Raw genomic sequence first — 22,179 nt, forward strand, 5'->3', positions numbered from 1 at the left:
ATATATATATATATATTTATTTATATATGAGAATTGTAATGTTTCATGTTTATTTTTTTACATGCTGGCAAACAAGCAGTTATATGTTGTTTAACAGCTTGCAATGGCAAGTATTTAAGCAAAAAAAAATGTGATTAGGCTAGACTACAGTATGTGATATGTAACTGGAAATCCTTCTACATGGCACACCTCTTCACAAACGGTTTCTCATCCAGGAAAAAAGAGGTCATTGGTCCCCTCTACTCATCACTCATTAGACCCATTATAGAGTACATTCTTACTTTTCTTACATTCACATTTTCTTTGCTTAAATACTTGCCATTGTAAGCTATTAAACAACATATAACTGCTTGTTTGCCAGCATGTAAACAAATAAACATGAAACAGAGCCACAGAGGCGATCCCCGGGGTGAATTTCCTATTTCCCATCCAATCATCAAGATTTTTCTTGAAGAGTGCTAATGAGGAGCTTTGTTTGATATAGATAGGTAGTTTGTTCCAGAGTATGGGACAGGAATCTATCCCTCCAGCATGTTCTGTTTATTGTGGTGACAAGGTTTAAGCCCTAGAATGTGTAGCTTGGAGGGATTGGGATTTCTTTAAGTGGAGCATGTCCAACAGCTCTGGGTTTGACATAGCTTTGTATGTTAGGCAGAGATTGCCTCTGAGCAGGCGATATGTGATGGAGTAAAGCTGGGGTTTTTTGAGACTGTCTGCGTAAGGCATCTGTTTGAGGCCGGTAATCCTCTTTGGAGATATTTCTGTGGCTTTCCAGTTGTTGTAGATGTCTTGTGAGGTACATAACAAAAGGGGCATTGTACTCTATAATGGGTCTAATGAGTGATGCGTAGAGGGGAACAATGATCTCTTTTTTCCTGGATGAGAAACCGTTTGTGAAGAGGTGTGCCATGTAGAAGGATTTCCTGACTACTGTGACGATTTGATTATCAAAGGAGAGACTACTATCCACCTGTGTCCCAATGTCTCTTATCACACTGTCGGTGTTAAGTAGACTACCACCTATGTGGTAGCTCATGGGTAAAGAGTTTTTACCAAAGGGGATGACAATGCACTTTTTGGCATTGAGCTTGAGGCCATGGCTTTGACACCAGACATCTGTCTCAGTGAGGCCCTTTTGTAGGATGTCCACATTGTCAGGAGTTTCGATTATGGCTCCTAGTTTGCAGTCATCTGTGAACTACATTGGCCAAAGACCTTCAGTGTTAGCCTGTACTTCAGAAAAGTAGATACCAAACAGGAGAGGACTCAGGACTGAACCCTGTGGTTCTCCACTTGTCAGTGGTCTGAAGTCGGATTTGGAGTCTGCTACTTTCACAGTGTGGGTTCTGGCAGTGAGCCAGTTGGCAACCTATCTTGTGACATAGGGATTTATACCTAGTTTAGTGAGTTTATCTATAATTCCAGAGTGGGGGATGGCATCAGAAGCCTTGGCGAGATCTAGATAGGCTATGTGAACCACCTTACCCTCATCTACAGCTTTGGTGACTGCTTCAAAGAAGTCTATCGGGTTTAGGAGACATGATCTGCCTTTTACAAACCCTAACTGGGTGGGGTCCAGAGTTTGGAGATTACCAATGTCTTTGTTTATAAGTTCCATGTGGATAAGTTCCATTTGGATATGTTCCATGGCCTTGCAGACCAGGCTCGTTAGGCTAATGGGGTGGTACTTCCCGGGGTCTGTGGTGGCTCCCGCTTTGTGGAGTGGGATAACTGTCACTGTGCGCCATTCAGTGGGCACAAAGCCTGAGGTGAGGCTATGATTGAACATGGTGTTTAGGTTGGGGTGTCAGTTCATAATGTAGTTCATGTAGAATGCAGCCTGGGATGTTGTCAGGTCCCATCAATGCTGTGTTCTTGGCTTTGGAAAGTGTGTTTTTTACCTGTGCAGCTATGATTACACGAACTTTATATTCTTCCGTTATAGAGATGGGCCCTTTAAGGGGTGAGAGAGGGATAAAGTTAGCACTGAACCCATCTGCTAGGATGTTGGCAATATCAGTTGATTCTGTATATTTAGTGCCATTGTGCTTTAACTCAGAGCAGATTTGAGTGTTGCTTTTGAGATTCTTGACATAGCTATAGAATGCTTTGTGGTTGTCTTTAGAATCAGTGGGGATTTTGTTTTCATAAGTAACTTTGGAGGATTTTATGATGGATCTCAGCTTCTTACTGAGGTTGACCAGGAAGTTCCTCCAATCATGGGATTTTACTCTTTTTTGCAACAGTTTCTTTCTTTTGTTATAGAGTTTGTTTATGGCAGGGGACACCAGATTGGCTTCCTTTTTTTTGGAGTATAGCATCTTGGTTCTGTTAGGGATAGCACAATCCATGCACTTGTGTAAGTGCTTATAAAGTGCATTTGTGTAGGATTCAGCAGTTGTACCTCTTTTGTCCATCTGCATGGGTGTTGTGACTTTTGCCACTTCTGTCTTAAGAAGCGTGAAGTTGGCTTTGGAGAAATTTTTTTACGGTAGTTTCCCTAATGGGAGGTGGGGCGGGATGTGGATATCAAGGGTGATTAGCTTGTGGTCGGATCTGACCAATGAGGAATTGACCTCTGGTCTGGAACACCAGTCGCCCATGTTGGTAATGACCAGGTCTAGGATATTGCTGCCCCTGGTGGGGGTGTGGATAAGTTGATCCAAGGCATTGGAATTTATGAATTCCAGAAAACATTAAGCAAAAGAGTTGGTACATGAGTAGTTTTCCCAGTTAATGGTGGGGTGGTTGAAATCACCCATTGTTAGGGTGTTGGGTTGTATCCTAATATTTTCCAGTGTATCAATAAATGAGGAGTGGGAATCCTGGGGGATGATGGGGGATCTGTAGCAAGTTACAATGTGGATTGCTGTCTTGCCCAGAGTTAGTTGCACTTGGATAATCTTGGGTGCATTATGCTGTGCAGCTAGCCTGGAGGTATTGATATCCTTAATAGATATGAACACGCCTCCACCTGTACTGTTTCGGTCCAGGTTAGGTGGCTGAAAGGTGTGGTATGAATTATAGCCTGGTAATGCAGGGGTGCTCTCTGGAGCCTTGAATGCACAGATGATGACCAAAGGTTCCTAAGTGCCTATTAGGCTACTGATCTGTGAGGATCCTAAGAAGCCTGGTCTTCCATTTCCATGGTAATTATTATCCCTTATATTTTGCAGTACTAATATCCGAGGATGGCTTGAACAAGCATGTCTTTTTGGATGTTTACATATTTTCACTATTCATGAAGGTCAGTGGTGCTAAATCAGGGTAAATTTGCAGTTACCCATCCATTCATCCAACTTGCATTTGAACACTGAACATTTGAACAGAGTAAGAGAAGTACTCTGCTTTATGGAGAGTGTGTAGAGTAAGAGAAGTGCTCTTCTTTATGGGGAGTGTGTAGAGTAAGAGAAGTACTCTGCTTTATGGGGAGTGTGTAGAGTAAGAGAAGTACTCTGCTTTATGGGGAGTGTGTAGAGTAAGAGAAGTACTCTGCTTTATGGGGAGTGTGTAGAGTAATAGAAGTACTCTGCTTTATGGGGAGTGTGTAGAGTAAGAGAAGTACTCTGCTATATGGGGAGTGTGTAGAGTAAGAGAAGTACTCTGCTTTATGGGGAGTGTGTAGAGTAAGAGAAGTACTCTGCTTTATGGGGAGTGTGTAGAGTAAGAGAAGTACTCTGCTTTATGGGGAGTTTGTAGAGTAAGAGAAGTACTCTGTTTTATGGGGAGTGTGTAGAGTAAGAGAAGTACTCTGCTTTATGGGGAGTGTGTAGAGTAAGAGAAGTACTCTGCTTTATGGGGAGTGTGTAGAGTAAGAGAAGTACTCTGCTTTATGGGGAGTGTGTAGAGTAAGAGAAGTACTCTGCTTTATGGGGAGTGTGTAGAGTAAGAGAAGTACTCTGCTTTATGGGGAGTGTGTAGTGTAAGAGAAGTACTCTGCTTTATGGGGAGTGTGTAGAGTAAGAGAAGTACTCTGCTTTATGGGGAGTGTGTAGAGTAAGAGAAGTACTCTGCTTTATGGGGAGTGTGTAGAGTACCAGAAGCACTCTGCTTTATGGGGAGTGTGTAGTAAGAGGTACTCTGCTTTATAGGGAGTGTGTAGAGTAAGAGAAGTACTCTGCTTTATGGGGAGTGTGTAGAGTAAGAGAAGTACTCTGCTTTATGGGGAGTGTGTAGAGTAAGAGAAGTACTCTGCTTTATGGGGAGTGTGTAGAGTAAGAAAAGTACTCTGCTTTATGGGGAGTGTGTAGAGTAAGAGAAGTACTCTGCTTTATGGGGAGTGTGTAGAGTAAGAGAAGTACTCTGCTTTATGGGGAGTGTGTAGAGTAAGAGAATTACTCTGCTTTATGGGGAGTGTGTAGAGTAAGATAAGTACTCTGCGTTATGGGGAGTGTGTAGAGTAAGAGAAGTACTCTGCTTTATGGGGAGTATGTTTATGGGGAGTGAAAGATGGTTTAATAAAAGCGGTATTCTCTGTAATAAATACGTATCCCTCCAGCATACTCTTTTAATTTTGTAAAAATTATTTAGGTCCATTGAGCAGGTGTTTAAGACACCATTGAACTTGTGAATGTGTATTGGGTTTAAAAAAACAAGGTCTATTAAGGCTGTATATGTGAGGCAGAAGTCACCTCTGAATACTCAGTGTGACACTAAGAAGAGAGATCAGGATTTCAGATAGTCTGCATAGTTTTTATGATTAAGACCCTTGATTTTTTTTTTAGTGAGAAAGCATTGTGGTCAATCCATTTCTGAGAAATGTTTGGACAGGTACATTTTGAAGGGGACATTATACTCCATGAGTGGCCTAATCAGTGCCGAGTACTGTGGAACAGTTATGTCCTTGGATCTGGACACTGTCTTTAGATATACATTGTGTAATGAAAAAGGGCTTCCTTAAAACAGTAGATATGTACTGGTGGAAGGACATCACATTGTCCTAGATGAAACTGGTCAGGCTTATGTATCTATAATTACCTCTGTCCATTGAACCTCTAACATTGTACAGAGGAATGACTGTTGCTGTTCTTTATTCATCTGGCACAAAGCTTATTTTGAGGCTAGTATTGAATAGCTTATATAGAGGGTCTGAATAATCATGTTTATAGGCTAATCACTAGGCAGCATGTTTATGTTATCTGGCCACATAAATGTAGTGTGCTTGGTCTTATATCGTGACTTCAAAACTTGTTCTTGGGAGACTAGAGGGGGATTTAATCTTGGGAGATTAGATGCAGGTATTTGATCTGAGAATATTGAACGGGTGAAATTTGAGCTGAATTTGTCATCCAGTAGATTGACTATGTCCTTGGGGTGATATCATTTACTATAAGCTCTGCCCAGACTTTGTGATTTTCTTTAGCCTGGGTGGCTATTTCTGCCTCATAATTGGCTTTGGTTGATTTCATCAGGATCCTGAGTTCCTTGTTTAGTTTAGCAGGAGTGGTTTTGGCTTAGTTTGTTTTATTTTTACATGGAATCATTTTTTTTCTTGTATTATACAGCCTGTTTATATTAGATTTCTACCACAGAGGTTTATTTTTTAATTTGATGTTATATTTACTTGAGAATGGGACAGATGCAGCCATACATCTATTTACATATGCATAGAATTTTTCAGTAAAGTATTCTGTAGGGTGGAATTTTGATTCTGGCTTAGCAGATGGACTCCATCCACTACTTATGCCTGTGCCCAGCATAGTCAAAAACCAAATGAGATGAGTGCATTCATGATCACTTACATTAGCTTACATAGGGGCTATGACTAGTGTGGTAATTGAATTGTCTTAATTGATAAGTATGCAGAAAAGTAGGATAACATTGTATGAGCTTGTGGACATAGCGTTTAAGCTACTTTGTGGACCTCTGTGGTGCTTATTGGTACTTGGTAATAATTGTATAATGTCTTGGTATTTCTGTTTACTCAGTATGCATTTGTGGTGTGTGTGTGTGTGTGTGTGTGTGTGTGTGCGTGTGTGTGTGTATATGTGTGAGTGTGTGTGTGTGTGTGTGTGTGTGTGTGTGTGTGTGTGTGTGTGTGTGTGTGTGTGTGTGTGTTGTTATTGGACTTCTGTGTGACTGGCTACATTGTTGCGGTGCATTACTATGGCTGGTTACACAGTAGCACTGCTACTAAAACACAGTCAAGAAAACAATTTTTGTTAAATGTGTAGGGGGCTGTGCCACAAAATTAAAATAGTATTATGACTATGCATCTGGGAACAGCCCTACTGGGATGAAGTCTGCCTAAATCAAAATGTAAAAGTATTTTGTTTGTCAACCCAAGGAAGATGCACGGGGTCTATATTACGTGATCGAATGATCACAATAGCGACCGCTCTAAAGAACGAAAATGCAGCACATCGAAACCATTATTGTGGGGATTGCACCCCCCCCTCACTAAATATATATACCAACGCCGAGATCGCACTACAGTGAGGAAAGGGCAAATATTCTGTTCTTCACTGTACCGCAATCCCACAAAAAGCACTTTGATGTGCTGCATTTTCGCTCTTTAGAGTGTTTGCTATTGTGATCATTCGATCACGTAATATAGACCCAATGCACGTTTGGAATGAAATTTTCATGCTGCTTCATCATGTAAGTAATTAACATCCTGTATTGTGAAGGGGGTATGGCTTGGTCAGCAGTTTAAGACAGTCGTCAGAGAACAATGTGTTGATGTGGGTGTGGATTGCTAGGAGCTTTGGATACAAATCTGAAAATCCTGGCTACTCCCCTGCTAATGTGACCCCAAACTGGTTCACTTCTGTGGAAAAATGGGAAAAGTGCTCTCACCAGCCCATCACTGATGTAGAGTAGACCCTTTTGGTTGTTTCCATGAAGTATAAACAGACAGAATAAAAGGGTAGAAATGTAACGCTAATAAGCTCTACCTGCTAAACTTACAGTTTTAAAAGCATCCTGTTTATAAATTTACATTTATGCCATTAGTAACTCTAATGCTTGGTTTGCATGTGTCTGTCATTTGACCTGCTTGGATTAGAACTTGGGTGAGACACTGCCTATTTCTCTAGCGCTGTCCTTTCATGATCACAAGTTTATTTGACTTCTCTGTTTTGTTAAATCCCAATTAGTCTGCCATCTGAGGAGGAGGAAGAGGATGTTTTCACCAATGCAAAGAGGAAGAACTCAGATGGCCTAAATTCTAGTGCACTGAACCAAAGGAAACACCTCCAGAGAATAATATCAATAGAAGAGGACCCTTTACCCCAGCTCCTCTTAAAAAAGTGTGACTCTCCTTTGAATAATGTGGAAGAAGTTGAAGAGGATGCAGAAGTGCAGCATGGGAAAAAGGAAGAAAATAAAAGTGAAGTAGATGGTGCAGTATCTCCTGATAAGACTCCGCCATCACCTCGTGGACAACCCGTGGGAAAGGAAACCATGACAATTGTAAGTTTTTAGGTCTTTTTTATGCTTTCCTATACCAAAACTTTTATCTTAATGTGTATTCTCCTGTAGATAATTATATTGTGGTATCAAACACCTAAAAGCAAGTGCCCATGCATTTGAATTTATAAGATCATGAGTTCTTGAGTTGTTTCCAGACACCAAGCATAGTTAATATCCTCCAGTGATAGGATTTTACTTAAAACTATCTGAGAATGACAAAACATAGGCTTGTGGCCCAAACGTAAGGGATATGCTCATTGCTGGATCAATGCTCAGCCCTCAGTAAACCTTCATATACTAGCTTGACAAAAGGTTAAACTATGATTAAAAGAAGGTCAGATGTCCTTTGGCACAAATTAGTCAATGGTTCTAGATCTAATTTTGCCAGCCAAAAGCTTATTTTTCATCTGTTACCCAAAGTTGTTCTAAACTCTGTATCACAAGTATTCGTTTTCTTGCAGACAGGCTCTCATGTTGTAACAGTGACTGTAGTACATTATTTTAACTGGCAGTTCACAAAGTTATCATACATTGTATTTGACAACTTAGTTTAAAAAATAAGCTACTGAAGAAAAGATTTGCTCCTGGCAGAAATTCAAACCTCTCAGGTAAATGCTTTCAGGATTCTGCTACTACTGACTTTATGTTCAGCAGTCCACTTTAAACAGTACTCACTAAGCCTCATTTGAAACACCAGCATGAGACAATAGTACAAAACAGTACAGCCTGACAATCACAAAAAGCATTCAGAAACAAATTACCATGGAGAAGGCATATACCAGCCTTTTTTTAAAATTCTTGTTATGAAGTCACAACATCTGTCATACAAATTGCTTGGCAACCATACCTTTCAATGCCTTAAAACAAGAATTCAGGAGAGAACAAAAATAATGGGCAGAAAAAGGTCCAAAATTAGGGACAGATTTTAAAACTGATGTTTTAAGAAAGTTAATACAAAAACAGGCTTTGCATTAGCAAGATTTTTTGAAGGATAGTCGTAAACTCGAATATCTGCTGACAGAAAACCACACATTTTCTGAGGAACAGACCAAAAATATGAGTCACACTTTTGAATATTCTGAATCTCTGGGAAGTTGAGAACATTTTACGACTTTCAGTTTCAGGCAAGCTTCTAAGAGAGAATTGTCAACTTCTGAGAGATACATATTTTTAACAGAGACGTGTTAAAATTTAAGTTCCTGCTAAACTGGCAAACTTAGGCAGAGGTGACAAGAATGATGTAATCTGAGATGATTCTGCAGTAATGTGTATTATTAATTTAAGAACTATGTCAGAGAGAAAGTCAGTGCATTTTGTATCTTGTCTTGGATCTGTAAACATCCTCTCACCAGCACTTGGCTTGTTCTGTAAGTTATTTAGAACTTAGTTTCTCTTAGAGATCAATACGAATATAGCAAGATTAGTTAGATGTTTCCTGTTTTTATGTGAGACTGTCCTACAATGTTGTTTTAAAGTATTTCCTGTGATTCTGAACTCTACTGTCACTGTGTTGAGTTGAGTATTGTCTTGTGCTTTTATTATTTATTATTAAATATATTTAAATCTTTTAATTGTGGCTGGTTTTGTATAGAGCTATATAAGCTTTTAGAGCACTTGCATTTCTATTTGGTGATATTGTAAAAGCCACTCCAATAGCCTTCAAGTCTCATTCACATTTACTATTTGGATAATAGTAACATTACACATTAGAACTAGTCACCCTTTCGGAAGGGCCTTTTAGTAGCTGATAAGTAAGAGTGGTTGGTGGCAGTAATTTCTGGTGTATAGTCTGGGCAGAAGGGGGGGGTAGCTAGTGAACCTGTGCCAGACTTCCCCAGGATTGTCTGTGTGTTTGTATATAAACCAAATCTCAAAGTGTGTGTGTCAGCTACTTGGGCAGGGACACGAAGCAGTGGTTGGACAGAGAAGGTGCTGGAGGTTTTGGCTTTACCACTTGGCTGAGATCTTAACCCTATAGCTGGCCAGTGGGGAGTCTTATTGGGTATCTGGAGAGAGGGCGAGAAACCAGCCCCAGACTGACTGTGATCTCTGTGTGCTCTTAAGGGAAATTGTACTTTACTGTGTGTGTACTTGTCATCCTCTCAATGTGCACGTTGTTCACTGGTGTTAGTGGTGAGGATTGAGGTTTCTTGATTACTGGGCCAGTGCACGGATGTCACATATTAATTGTTTGGCAGTGGTGGGATAGCCACATTAAATATTAATTGGTTGATAGTGGTGAGATAGCCACATCACATATTAATTGGCTTGTAGTGGTGTGGATATTGAATTCCTGTAGCTTGTATACAGTGATCATTGAAGGTGTTTTTGTACTCCAAGTCAGCCATGAAGTGAACATTCAGAGTTCATATCACAATTATTTTATTTCTTTTGTTGGCTTAGTTAGTCAGGGAGAGCAGGCAAGCATGTCAGCAGAGGAGTATGGCAAGCTGACGAGGAGCCATTTGGATGAGATGTGCCAGGCTAAAGGACTGGTGTATGGAAACCTGATTAAAGCAGACATGATTGCAGCTTTAGTCACAGCTGCATCTGAGAATAGCAACCAGGAGGATGATCAGACTGGCCATGGAGATGTACAACACTCAGAGAATGGACAGCTCAACCTTTGTACAGACAACTTAAAAATCCATCTGGAGCTATAGAGACTTGAGTTGGAGGCCAAGTGCTTGGAAATAGAAGCAGCAGAGAGAATGAGGTGTCTAGAGACTGAGGAAAATGAGAAACTGTGAAGTCTGCAGGTTGTGGAGAATGAGAAACTGCTATGCCTGGAAGCTGAGGAGAAGGAGAGGCAGAAGCAACATGAAAAGGAGATGCTGACTCTTCGCCAGAGTCATGGAGGTAATGGGGAAGGGAGTAATCATACCCCAGAAGCAACAAAGGTCAGTAAATTTCTTCCACAATTTACAGAAGGGGATAATTTTGATAGTTTCATTCACATGTTTGAGAGGGTATGTAAACAGTATGATGTTGACCAAGGGCTCTGGGTACAGTTCCTGACTCCCTTAATCCATGATAAAGCTGTAAGTATTCTATCCAAACTGTCTGATAATGACTTTTTAAATTATAATGTTGTAAAGAATTGTTTGCTAGAAATTTTTAAGCCAACACCTGAAGCTTATAGGAAAAAGTTTTGTGAGCATAGATGCAAGGCAGATTAATGTGTGTGTGAATATGTTGCTGAACTAAGCACTTATTTTCATAGGTGGATGAGTGGATGTCAGGTCACCACTTTTGAAGCACTGGCAGACCTTTTGGTGAGGGAGCAAGCCCTTAGCACTTTGCCTGAGGACATGAGAATCTTGTTATCTGATAGACAATGATCTGCTGCAGATGAGTTGGAGAAGAAGGGAGATCTATACCTAGCAAGCAGGGCATCACTGCACAAAAAAGGGCACTCAGTGCTGCTGATGGGTCTAAGAGAACCCATGGTGGGCAACCCAGACTGCGCCAACAGAATCTTTCAGTAGAAGGGGAAGCCACTAGTCCAGGTACACATCCAGGACCTAAGGTTAAATGTTTTGAATGCAACCAGTGGGACAATGTAGCATATAGATGTCTACAGAGGCAAGGTGGGGAACAAAAGATGAGAGAGCCAGTGAGTGGAAATGACAAAACGGCAACAGTAGGTTGTCTTGAGACAACAAGGGTACCAAACTACCACAATAGGTTATATCCTATCTTACTGAATGGCAAAGAGACCAATGCTAAGAGAGACGCAGCCTCTAACATAACCATTGTGAAGCCTGCAATGGTCACAGGGGAGCATTACTTGCCTGGGCAGTCTACACTAGTCAGGGATTTAGGAGAGACCACATTCCAAATACCTTTGGTTAGGGTTAATCTTGACTGGGAGGGAGGAAAATGAAGCCAGCAAGTAGGTGTGTTTGAGGATATACCTGCAGATGTCCTGATGGGGAATGATTTTGATAATGCAGTACCATCTCTTCATGCAGTTGCACACCGTCAGGCTTGGAGACAAGCATGTGGGTCTGGTAGCCTGGGGGAGACCCAGACAGACCACACACTTGCAGCCAGGACTGGGGAAGTGGTTACTTCAGAGAGGGAGCTACCCTGTAGCAGTGAGACTGAAGGTGAGCCACAACTGCTTGTTGGTACTGATGTTCCTTTGGACAGAGTGATTGCAAGGCCAGAGGTGAGTAGTAGTACCCAGTCTGACGGTGAGGCACTGCTGTCAGAGGATACCAAACTTCCTGTGTTAGGGGAGCTGGGAAGGGTTACAAAGAGAGAGATGAGGCAGGCTCAGCTCTTAAACCCTACATTACAAGGCCTGAAAGAGGTAGCTAGTGAGGCACCTGATTCTCAAGGGAATGGGGAATCTCTATACTGGGACAAAGGATAACTGTGTAGAGAGTGGACCCATGAGGGAGGGTTAGAGTGTGCAAGAATACAGCAGTTGATAGTGCTCAGGGTTAGAGTGTGCGAGAATACAGCAGTTGGTAGTGCCCAGACCCTACTGCCTAGCACTTCTAGTCATAGCCCATGATATTCCCTTTGCAGGTCATATGGGCATAAAACATACAAAGAGATGTATTATGCAGAACTTTTATTGGCCTGGTATTTCCATTGAAGTAACAGGATACTGCAGGATCTGTGAGCAGTGCCAAAAGGTAGGCAAGACAGGAGACAAGGTGAAACTCCTTTGATGCCTTTGCCTGTGATTGAAGAGCCATTTCAGAGGGTAGCTATGGATATTGTGGGGCCTCTGAGTACCCCAAGTTTGACAGGGAAAAAGCATATCCTAGTGGTAGTAGATTATGCAACAAGATACCCTGATGCAGTGGCTTTGTCCTCCACTGAGGTGGAAAAGGTGGCAAATGCTTTGTTAGAAATTGTCAGCAGAGTAGGATTTCCAAAAGAAATACTGACAGAGGTGTCAATTTCATGTCAGACTTCTGACTTGTCTGTGGAAGTACTGTGATGTGAAGCACCTAAAGACCACCCCCAACCATCCTCAGACTAATGATCTTGTTGAGAGGTTAAACTCTACACTCAAGTCCATGCTACAGGCATTTGCAGACCAGTTTAAGAGAGAGTGGGACAAATATTTGCCCCATCTGTTGTTTGCTTACAGAAAGGTTCCCCAGGAATCCACATGTTTTTCACCCTTTGAGTTGCTGCATGGGCATAGGGTTAAAGGGCCTCTAGATTTAATTTGAGATGAGTGGGAGGGGGAGTATAAAATCACACAAGGGGTCTTTTGTGGCATATGTCCTAAACCACAGGACAGGATTCAGGGAACTCATGGGCTTAGCCCAAGGGGACCTGGCAGAAGCCCAACAGCAAAAAAAGGTCTAGTATGACAGGAATGCTCAAGCTAGAGACTATGCTATAGGGCAGCAGGTAATGGTTCTCATTCCTGTCAGACACAGCAAGCTGCAAGCAGCTTGGGAGGGACCCTGCGAGGTGGTAAGGAAGGTCAGTGATGTTAACTACATGGTAAAACTGCTAGGCAGGAGGCAGGGGCACACATTTTACCAAGTTAACATGATGAGACCTTAGTATGATAGGGATGCCCTTGTTTTGAGTATTTGCAGTGGATTGCAGGAGGAGTCTGAGGGAGATCTGGTGATGACTGATCTCCTCAGTGAGGCTTGGACTGACACCTCAGTGGAAGGGGTATCAGTGTCCCAGCAGCTATCTCCTACCCAGGTTTGATAAATCCAAGCAGTGTTACAGGAGATTGGGGGCAGGAGCAGAAGATATTGCCCTTGCTTACTTAGATGATACTGCTGTCTACAACCATTCCTGGCAAGAGCACCTTCAGCATATCAGGGAGGTGCTGTCAGACTACAGAGGGCAGGATTAATCATTAAGCCCAGCAAATGTCAGGTGGGTATGGTAGAGGTCTCCTACCTGGGACATAGAATGGGGAATGGTAAGATCAGGCCAGAACTGGCCAAAGTGGAAACCATTCAGGCATGGCCTGTACTTGTTACCAATAAGCAGGTGAGGGCATTCTTAGGGACAGCAGAGTACTACAGAAAGTTCATTCCCAGTTATAGTACCATAGCTGCTCTCCTTACAACCCTGACAAGAAAAACAGGCCAGATGAGGTATTATGGACCCCAGCATGTGAGAAAGCATTCCAGAAGCTTAAAAAAAGCTTTGGGAGGAACCCTGTGTTAGCCATTCCAGATTACAGCAAAAAGTTTGTTGTGCAGGTGGATGCTTTGAACCATGGGGTGGGGGCTGTACTTAGCCAGATTTCTTCAGAGGGAGAAGAGCACCCATTGGTTTATCTCAGTCATAGGTTCCAACCCAGGGAAGAATGCTATGTAGCTGTAGAAAAGGAATATCTATCCATAGTGTGGGCACTGCAGAAACTTCAGCCTTATTTGTATGGAAGGAAATTCACTGTAGTTACAGAACACAATCCCCCTAACATGGTTACAGTGAGCCAGCAAGAAAAATGCCAAGTTATTAAGGTTGAGCCTATGGTTGCAAGCATATGATATGACAGTGTATCACCACAGTAGGGTTAGCAATGCCAAAGCAGATGGGCTCTCAAGACAGGGAATGTGGTAAGGTATTCCCAGATAGGCTCAATCCTCTCAAGCAATGCTTCCCAAGGGTCACTTGTAAAACCAGCTTGAGTTCTCATTGGGGGGAGAAATGTGATAAACTGAGATGCTGTCTGCCAAGCTAGCTGGAATTTTGTAAATAATTATATGTCACTTGAAAATATTAATGTGATTTATATAGAAATGTGACACTGCCAGTCCAGCTAGATAGCATTTTGTAAATGATTCTATGTCATTTGTGAATAGTAATATGATTTGTATGCTTGCATTAAAAATGTAAGAAAACTATATGTTCTGTACTGAGCTTCAATATTGTAACCACAGTGCTCCCTGTTGGAAAAGAGCAGAAATGTGTATAAACTATATGTCAATGCAAATGTATAGTTTCATAGTGAAAATTGGGACATACAGAGTTAATTGCAAAACTCTAAGAAAATAAATTGATAAGTAGAGAGTATTACAATGTGGTATAAAATTAGTTTATCTCAGCTAAGAGACAAGATGTCTAGGCTAGGAGCTTATTTCTGTTTTCTTGAAAGAGAGGTAATTACAGGTTTCCAAGGTAATTGTTTTATGACTTTCAGTTTCAGGCAAGCTTCTAAGAGAGAATTGTCAGCTTCTGAGATATAAGTATTTTTAACACAGACATGTTAAAATTTAAATTCCTGCTAGCCAGGGAAACTTAGGCAGAGGTGACAAGAATGATGTAATCTGAGACGATTCAGCAGTAATCTGTATAATTAATTTAAGAACTATCTCAGAGAGAAAGTCGGTGCATTTTGTATCTTGTCTTGGATCTGTAAACATCCTCTCACCAGCAGTTGCCTTGCTCTGTAAGTTATTTAGAACTTTGTTTCCCTTAGAGATAGATAGGAATATAGCAAGATTAGTTAGATGTTATCTGTTTTTATGTGAGACTGTCCGACAATGTTATTTTGAAGTATTTACTGTGATTCTGAACTGTACTGTCACTGTGTTGAGTTAAGGAGTATCATCTTGTGCTTTTATTATTTTTTATTAAATATATTTAAACCATTTAATTGTGGCTGGTTTTGTATAGAGATATATAAGTTCTTAGTGTACTTGCATATGTATTTTGTGATACTGTACATGCCACTCCAATAGCCTTCAAGTCTCAGCCACATATTTGGATAATAGTAACATTACCCAGTAAAATTGGTCACCCTTTGGGAAAGGCCTTTTAGTAGCTGATAAGTACGAGTGGTTGGTGGCAGTGATTTCTACCATATAGTCTGGGCAGAAGGGGGGATAGCTAGTGAACCTGTGCCAGCCTTCCCCATGAGTGACTGTGTGTTTGTATATAAATGAAATCTCAAAGAGTGTGTATGTGTGTGTGTGTGTGTGTGTGTGTGTGTGTGTGTGTGTGTGTGTGTGTGTGTGTGTGTGTGTGTGTGTGTGTCAGCTATCTGGGCATGGACATGAAGCAGTGGTTGGACAGAGAGGGGTATTGGAGGTTTTGGCTTGACCACTCGGCTGAAATCTTAACCCTGTAGCTGTGCCAGTAGGGAGTCTTATTGGGGATCTGGAGAGAGGGAGAGAAACCAGCCCCAGACTGACTGTGATCTCTGTGTGCTCTTAAGGGAAATTGTACTTTGCTGTGTATGTACTTGTCATCTTCCCAATGTGCACGTCCCTCACTGGTGTTAGTAGTGAGGATTGAGGCTCCTTGATTACTGGGCCAGTGCATGGGTGTCACAATGTTTCACAGGGTCTTCATAGATATTTCTCCAAAGTGTATCTATGTCTTCTATTTTGGTGGTGTGTGTATTCCTTTTGCTTTGTTTCACAATTGTCTATAAAACTTTTTGGGGTCATCAACGAATTGCTTATTTTGTACTTTTCCTTTACTTGCATATCTTATGCATATGCGGATACCTTCAGTTTATTATTTGTAGTAGTGTACGATAGATCCTGGTCTGTTCTAATACTGCTCATTGCTTTTATTATGTCTATCTTTCTCAGTATTGTTGTTGATATGTTCTCTCTTCTATACTCTTCTAATATAGACACTTCTCTTAATTGTGTTATATTTTTCTTTATTCATTACTTCGGCTATGGCATTTGATTTCTTTCCTTTGTTTCCCTTCTTACCCTGTATTTTTGTGGTAAGACTTTGTCTGTTACTAGTTTAGCTGCTCAGTAATATATTAATATATCCCATTTACGTCTGTTGTATCATATGAATTTCTGTTAATAGTCTTGATTACGGTGTTCATTTGTTTTATCGGACTTCTAACATTTTGAGTCTTATTGACTTTTTATAATCTATTTCTTTCATCACTCTTAATATGTCTATCTCTATTAAATTGAGCAACTCTTCCCTTAGATCTTTTCCTTCTAAATTAAGAGCGCATTCTTTTTCTCCATTTCCTGTAGGCATTACAAAGAAAGTTCCAGAACATCTTCCTGTGACATATCCTCTTAATGTGCATCCTACATCATCCATTGATCTTTCATATGGGAACTCACAGATCTATCACTCCACAACAATGACAGCATCAGAGGTGCCACAGTTTCCTGCTCCATCCCTTTTGTACTGGTTTCCTACTGAAGGCTCCAGAGTACCTTCTTGTGGCAACTAATCGATGCCTACTGTTCCACATGGCTTCTCCTTAATTTAAGTACTTATTGTTCCATCATGCTGTGACATTACCACAGTTAAAATTTCTACACTAAATCCTTCACTTGGCAGATAATCCATAACTTCAGTTCCCATTTCTTTAAATTCTCCATCACTAATCCATTTTTCTTCTTAGGCTTGTCTGATGTTGTACATTAAATGTGGGTGTATGACAGTTCATTGCCATGTCACAATCTTGAACTACAAATGACTGAACCCAAGTGGTTGATCATGAAAAGTTCAAAAAAAAAAAGATCTGCTCTTTATGGGGGTTAGTTTTGCTGGATTATTTTGTTCTGTTAGCTATTATTTCAAAGAGAAAAGCCAGTTGAGCTCATTGCAAATCAGCTGATTAATTTTTTTAGTTTTCCCGATTAAGATTGCAGAACAGTGGGGATTGGGAAATGTGCCCTTACCCCACTGTAGTGCAGTCTCAGAGTCAGCATATATTAAGGTATGCAAGGAATTGCTTGCTCCCCTTAAAAAATAAAGTTTTTTTTTCTTTTTCCAACTGTTCAAGATTGGCCATTTGTGTCTGATCATTTGTAGTGCAATGTTGTACCATGTTGAGGTAATGTCATGAAACTGTTAAATACATGTATAGATGTTTTACATAAAATCATTTTATACAGGAATTCCTAGCTCCCATGTGACTGATATTGTTATGACCATTACCGAAAATTGAGCGATTCTTTCTAATCTATAAATACTGAAAACTTACATGACGTCTTCTTTTAGTTTCTTGCTGTTACTTGTATTTACATGCATACATATCTATTTATTATGGCCAACTAGTCTTATTACTGTATTGTAATAAGTACAATAAATACACAGACAACTGTTTCAGTTAATATGCATCTTTAAAATTACATTTTCCTTTTGGCTCTACAAGCATGCAACACAGATGCTGTCAGCTGTCTATGGCAAATTCCCAAAGCTTGTTTATACACACTCATATTTATACCAAAAATCTAATATTTTTTTCTCAGAATCTGATGTATAACAGTTTTTTCTTTGTATAACAGTTTTCCTTTGTTCCCTTGTCCTTGGTTCTTTGTAGTTTGATGATCCATGGAAACTCAGTCTTGCATTATCTGAAACGTGGTGTTCCAGCACTATCTGAAACTTGATGTTCCAACTTTATCTTGCTTGATGTTACATCTCTTTACTTCGCTGATGTCCTTCCAGCTGCCATCTGCACAGTTATTTTTACAGACTTTGTTTCTCAATAACATACTCCTTCACATGGATGCCAATATCTAATTAAGCTATTCCAGCACACGTACTACTTCTTATTTTTCAGCATTTTATACTTTTTCTAAATTTACCCTTTATATTTCATATCATTCTTGCAGCTTTTTATTCAAGCCAGTAATCATGTTAGTGAAAAGACAGTGAACTATTATTCTTTCAAATATGTTTTGCAAATTTTTATGAACGTTCATAGATAAAGTACTTATACAAATGATCCCTGAGGCTTCGTGAAGAATGGTAATATATGTTGTACATATAATAGTGATTTGTTCATGAGCTGTGAGGCTTCATGAAAAATTATATCATACTGCATGTGGGACTTTGCCATTTCACAGTAAACCAACTAAAAATATATGTCACCATAAAGGCATACAGTGCAAGATTACCCTGGAAAGACTGCAGAATCCACCACTTTGCATCGCAATCAGATGCATTAGTTGAGATGCAAATTGGGACAGACACGTGTATATGCCCACAGCCTACATGCCAGTCTCTTTGTAGCAGCACTGCCCTAATTCATATAGCAGTTTTATAAGTACCCACATGCCTTGTCCTGCCTCATTGCTTGGTGTTTATTCCTTGGCATGCAATAAGCACTGAATAACTCCTTTCCATACTTCTTGTCAGTCTCCAATACACTGTAAGCTCTGACATGCTGCTCACCCAGTCTTTATTGTTCAGTTCCCAACACACTGGTAAAGTTATTATATACTCCAATACAGCTGTAGTCCAATTCACAACATACATTATGCATGTAACTCCCACCCCATACTGTTTAGTGAAATATACACACATCATTTTTACATACACATCACCTCATGCAATACTGTCTGAGCAATGCAAAAGTTAAGTTATCTCATTTGCTGTACAGTTCCTAGTAGAATGTGACTAACCCGTTGTTGTCTTTCACATCCAATCCTTAATGTATTGATCTTCAAAGACCCATCCATTCCTTAACTTATGGGTCTTTGAATCTGAGTAATTTATGACTTTGGTTCCAGTGCTCACACCCCTTCCCTTACCCATAATCCTTTTGTAAGTAATGAGCTACCCCAGATCATGTTTGCTACTACAAGTGAAGGATGGATCTGTAGGTACTTAAGTAATTTTTTTGTGTTAAGTACATAAATTAATTTATTTATCTCTCACTTATTTATCTGTGTTATACCTATTCTCTCTCTCTCTCTCTCTATATATATATATATATATATATATACAGATTAGATATCGATATATCTTATCTAATCTATATCTACAGCGGATATAAAAAGTGTACACACCCCTGTTAAAATGCCAGGTTTTTGTGATATAAAAAAATGAGACCGCAATAAATAATTTCAAAACGTTTGCCACCTTTAATGTGACCTATAATCTGTACAATTCAATTGAAAAACAAACATATCTGTTAGGGGAAAAATATGAAAGAATAAAAAAAGTACAATAAGCAGATTGTATAAGTTTACACACCCTTGAATTAATACTTTGTTGAAGCACCTTTTGATTTAATTACAACATTCAGTCTTCTTGGGTATACACCTGCCATCAATTAAAAAGACTCTGATTAATCCCAAATAAAGTTCAGCTGTCCTAGTAGGATTTTGCTGACATTTACTCAGTTGCCTGCTACAGCAAAAGCCACGGTTTGCAGAGAGCTTACAAGGCATCAAAGGGATCTTATTGTTGAAAGGTATCACTCATGAGAAGGGTACAAAAAAATTTCCACAGCATTGGGTATGCCATGGAACACAGTGAAGACAGTCATCAAAAAGTGGAGAAAATATGGAACAACAGTGACATTGCAAAGAACTGAACTTCCCTCAAACATATATGAAAAGACGATGAAAACTGGTCAGGGAGGCTGCCAAGAGATCTACAGCAACACTGAAGGAGCTGCAGGAATTTCTGGCAAGTACTGGTTGTGTACTAGTCTCCCGTATTTTCCATATGTCCGGACTATGGGGTAGGTTTGCAAGACAGAAGCCTTTTCTTACACAGAAAAATACCCAGGCCCAGCAAAAATTTGCAAAACAATACATCACATCTTCCAAAAGCATATGGGAAGATGTGTTATGGTACGATGAGACCAAGGCTCAACTTTTTGGCCACAATTCCAAAAGGTACGTTTGGTGCAAAAACAACACTTCGCATCACCAAAAGAACATCATCCCCATGGTGAGGCATGATGGTGGCAGTATAATGCTTTGGGGATGCTTTTCTTCAGCTGTAACTGGGGCTTTAGTCAAAGTGGAGGGAATTATGAACAGTTCCAAATACCAGTCACTTTTGGCCCAAAACCTTCAGGCATCGGCTAGAAAGCTAAAGATGAAGAGAAATTTCAGCTTTCAACATGACAGTGACCCCAGGCAGACATCCAAATCAAAAAAATAATGGCTTCACCAGAAGAAAAGCGAAGTTTTGGAATAGCCCAGCCAGACCCCAAACCTAAATCCAATAGAAAATCTGTGGAGTGACCTGAAATGGGCTGTGCATAAGAGATTCCCTCACAATCTGACAGATTTGGAGGGCTTTTGCAAGGAAGAGTGGGAAAATATTGCCAAGTCAAGATGTGCCATGCTGATAGACTCCTATCAAAGAAGACTGAATGCTGTAACTAAATCGAAAGGTGCTTCAACAAAGTATTAGTTTAAGGGTGTGCACACTTATGCAACCAGCTTATTGTACATTTTTTATCTTTTATATTTTTTCCCCTAACAGGTTTGTCTGTATTTCAATTGAACTGTACAGGTTATAGATCACATTAAAGGTGGGAAAAGTTTTGAAATGATTTATTGTGGTATATCACAAAAACCTGGCATTTTAACAGGGGTGTGTATACTTTTTATATCCACTGTATATCTATATCTATCTATCTATGTATATCTATCTAGATATATCTATCTATATCTAATATATATATATATATATATATATATATATATATATATGTATATATATATATATATATATTTTTTTGTTTACAGTTATTTTCTTCTCGCCTTGCCCTTTGCATGTGATTTCTCCTAAAACCTATTTCTGGTCATCTTATCTTTCAAAAAAATCTCCTTGCTGTGTTACTTCAACTTTTCTCTCTAGGATTTCAGAAAAAAAACTTCCAGTTTTAAAAGGTGTGTAGCATGTTCTAACAATGTGCATGATAAGTGTGTATTATGTTTGGGCCCATCACACTGACATCTCCTTCTCCATCTGTGAAGTATTTGGTCAATAGGTCATTACAGTAAGAAAAAATAAACTTATTTTGAAGGGGATACTTCCAACTTCTGCAGGGAAGAACCCTCCTTCTGTGTGAGGGAAATCTGCTGCTTTTTCCTCTCCATTTTCTACCAAGAAGTCAGCAGACAAAGCTAAAGAAAATCCAAAGGACAAACATAGAGATAATGATAAGGACAGTCTTTATGAGCAAAAATAAACTTGTCAAGTTTCTTGGGAATAGGTTCAGCTGTGTCCAGATCCTTCCATGCCCTCTTAGGGATAAGATCAGCTATCTCATCAGTGGGCCCAATCAAAATCACAGAGTCGAATGGTTGTTGTTGACTCTGAGAGGGAAGGATTGGATCAGAGTTCTTTGAATCCATTGGCCACCAAGTAAGAACTAGAGGAAGAAAGTTCCTGTGTCTACCAGAAAACAGGAAGTCTCATGCAGTGGACTAGAACAGTGTTGATAAATATAAAACCTGCAGAAAGTGGTCCCTGAATCGGACACTTTATTCTGCTCTGGCTCCTAAAACAACAAAACTCACAGAGCCAATGATGTTCTCGGAATTAAATTAGAGTCCCACACTCTACCTAGGTTTTCTCCAGAGCCAGATTCACCCAGGCTCTTTTCTCCAATTCTCCAAAACAAACCATATCACCACTCCAGACCACCTTCCTCTACTTTGTCCATTAGACCAGCCAGGTCGACCAGGAGTCACACTGAGCCAGATCTAATTGGGTGTCCACCTGGTTCCAACCATCATCTGATCCAAAGGAATGGTTTCTTCCCCTCATTCTCTTATGGCTCCATGAGGTCAGATTGGAGTCTTTGAATCTGACTTTCACCCAGGACAGGTCTACATCAGAACCATGACTGTTCTGTCCTTCAACTCTGAGTTTTTGATGAGGTTGGCTCCAACTGCATTAGCCCAATCCAAATCTCGTAGCCAAATGGTTGGTGTTCACTCTGAGAGGGAGGGAGTGGATCAGAGATCTTTGAATCCATTCCTCCCTGTTAGAAACTTTGGATCTCAACAGTTCAATTCTGGAATCAGCCTCTGATCCCAGTTACACGGCATCATGGATTGAGCATGT

General features: G+C 40.1%; 1 protein-coding gene across 3 annotated transcripts in view; it reads left to right on the plus strand.

Annotated features, from left to right (window-relative positions):
• The window catches only part of CRACR2A (calcium release activated channel regulator 2A), a 1,193,169-nt gene that overhangs the window by 928,209 nt on the left and 242,781 nt on the right, over positions 1–22,179 (plus strand). For all 3 annotated transcript variants that reach the window (XM_044087573.1, XM_044087571.1, XM_044087572.1), the window contains exon 13: positions 7,098–7,413. In XM_044087573.1, the coding sequence (XP_043943508.1) occupies positions 7,098–7,413 (316 nt within the window). The remainder of the gene's footprint in view (positions 1–7,097; positions 7,414–22,179) is intronic.

This window comes from Protopterus annectens, chromosome 11.part0 (genome assembly GCF_019279795.1).
Source record: "Protopterus annectens isolate FY-2018-M chromosome 11.part0, PAN1.0, whole genome shotgun sequence".
NCBI classification, from domain to species: domain Eukaryota; kingdom Metazoa; phylum Chordata; order Ceratodontiformes; family Protopteridae; genus Protopterus; species Protopterus annectens.